At 71.0% G+C, this 1,149-nt stretch overlaps 1 protein-coding gene across 1 annotated transcript in view; it reads right to left on the bottom strand.

Moving 5' to 3' along the window:
• The window catches only part of CHLNCDRAFT_141045 (hypothetical protein), a gene marked incomplete at both ends in the record, with an annotated part of 3,582 nt that overhangs the window by 1,466 nt on the left and 967 nt on the right, over positions 1-1,149 (bottom strand). The window contains 3 exons of the mRNA XM_005843447.1: positions 153-204; positions 556-628; positions 918-1,023. Coding sequence (XP_005843509.1) covers positions 153-204; positions 556-628; positions 918-1,023 — 231 coding nt within the window. The remainder of the gene's footprint in view (positions 1-152; positions 205-555; positions 629-917; positions 1,024-1,149) is intronic.

Genomic DNA, 1,149 nt, shown 5'->3' with positions numbered 1-1,149 from the left:
GCGGGGCGGGGCGGGCGGCAGCCGGCACCCAGCACCCCTTCCCCATGCGATTGCAGCTTCCGGGAAACAAGGAAAGCAGGAGGACAACTGGAAGACAGCGGGAGAAGGACGCGGGGGAAGAGAGCGGTGGGGAGGTAAGCGCGGCGCCCCACCTGCGTCAGCATCTCCTTGAGCACCTGCAGGTGCGGCTGCTCGTCAAAGTTCCTGCGAGGGAGGGAGGGGGAAGAACGCGGAAAATGAGGAAAGCGGGAATGCAGGCAAGGCAGGCATGGAGGCGGCACAGGGGTCCAGCAGGCGGGTGTGGGTGCCCCGCCGGCGCGCGGCGGCTCCCTGGCCGCTGCTCCAGCCCCGCCCACTGTGCGACCGCCGCGGCGCGGCTGCCTTGCAGGGTGCGGCGCTGCGCCGCACGCTGCGCACGTCCCGGCCACACCCCGCCACCGCTCGCCCGCCCGGGGGGCGGCGTGGGGGCAGCAGGCCGCCGACGCCCAGCCCAACAGCACAAAACACACCAGGCATGCCCAGAGGCGGCCCGGCCGCCACCCAGCTGCCGCTCACTTGTCAAAGGACAGCACGGGGCGGGACCCCTGGAGGTGGTTGCCGCTCAGCTTCAGCTCCTCCAGCGTGTGCACTGCGGGGGTGGAAAGGAGGGCGGGGGTGGAAAGGAGGGTGTCGAGGAGGGCGGGGCAGGGACAGCTCTCCCAGCAGCAGCAGCTGGCAGGCCCGCACGCGGCTGCCCTGCCGCCAAAGACAGACGCCAAGAGAAGGCAGGAGGGAGCTGCTGCGCCGCCCTCGCACCCCGCCGCTTGCCTCCCGCCTCCTTCAACCAGCTCGGGCAATCGCTACAGGGCTGCGCGCGGCCGTCCTGCCGCCAAAGAAAGCAAGAACCGAGAAAAGAAAGGCGGGAGCAGCATGCTCACCGTTGGTGACGTGGAACTTGGCGGAGGGACCCCCCGGCGCCTTGGCCAGCCAGAGGTACAGGTCCTTGTGCTTGCGTGCCTCAAAGTACAGCACCGAGGTACAGCCCTGCGGTACGGGGGCGGCCGGCACGGGCGCGGCACGGGCGCGGCGTAGAGAGTGAGTGAGGCGCGGCGTAGGGTGGGTGGGGCGCGGGTGGGCCCCCCTCCTCCTCCTTCCCCTCCCTTTCCTGCT

This window comes from Chlorella variabilis, assembly GCF_000147415.1.
Source record: "Chlorella variabilis unplaced genomic scaffold CHLNCscaffold_30, whole genome shotgun sequence".
Classification (NCBI taxonomy): domain Eukaryota; kingdom Viridiplantae; phylum Chlorophyta; class Trebouxiophyceae; order Chlorellales; family Chlorellaceae; genus Chlorella; species Chlorella variabilis.
Note: the sequence above shows the minus strand (reverse complement) of the source record. Positions and strands in the feature narration are given on the sequence as shown.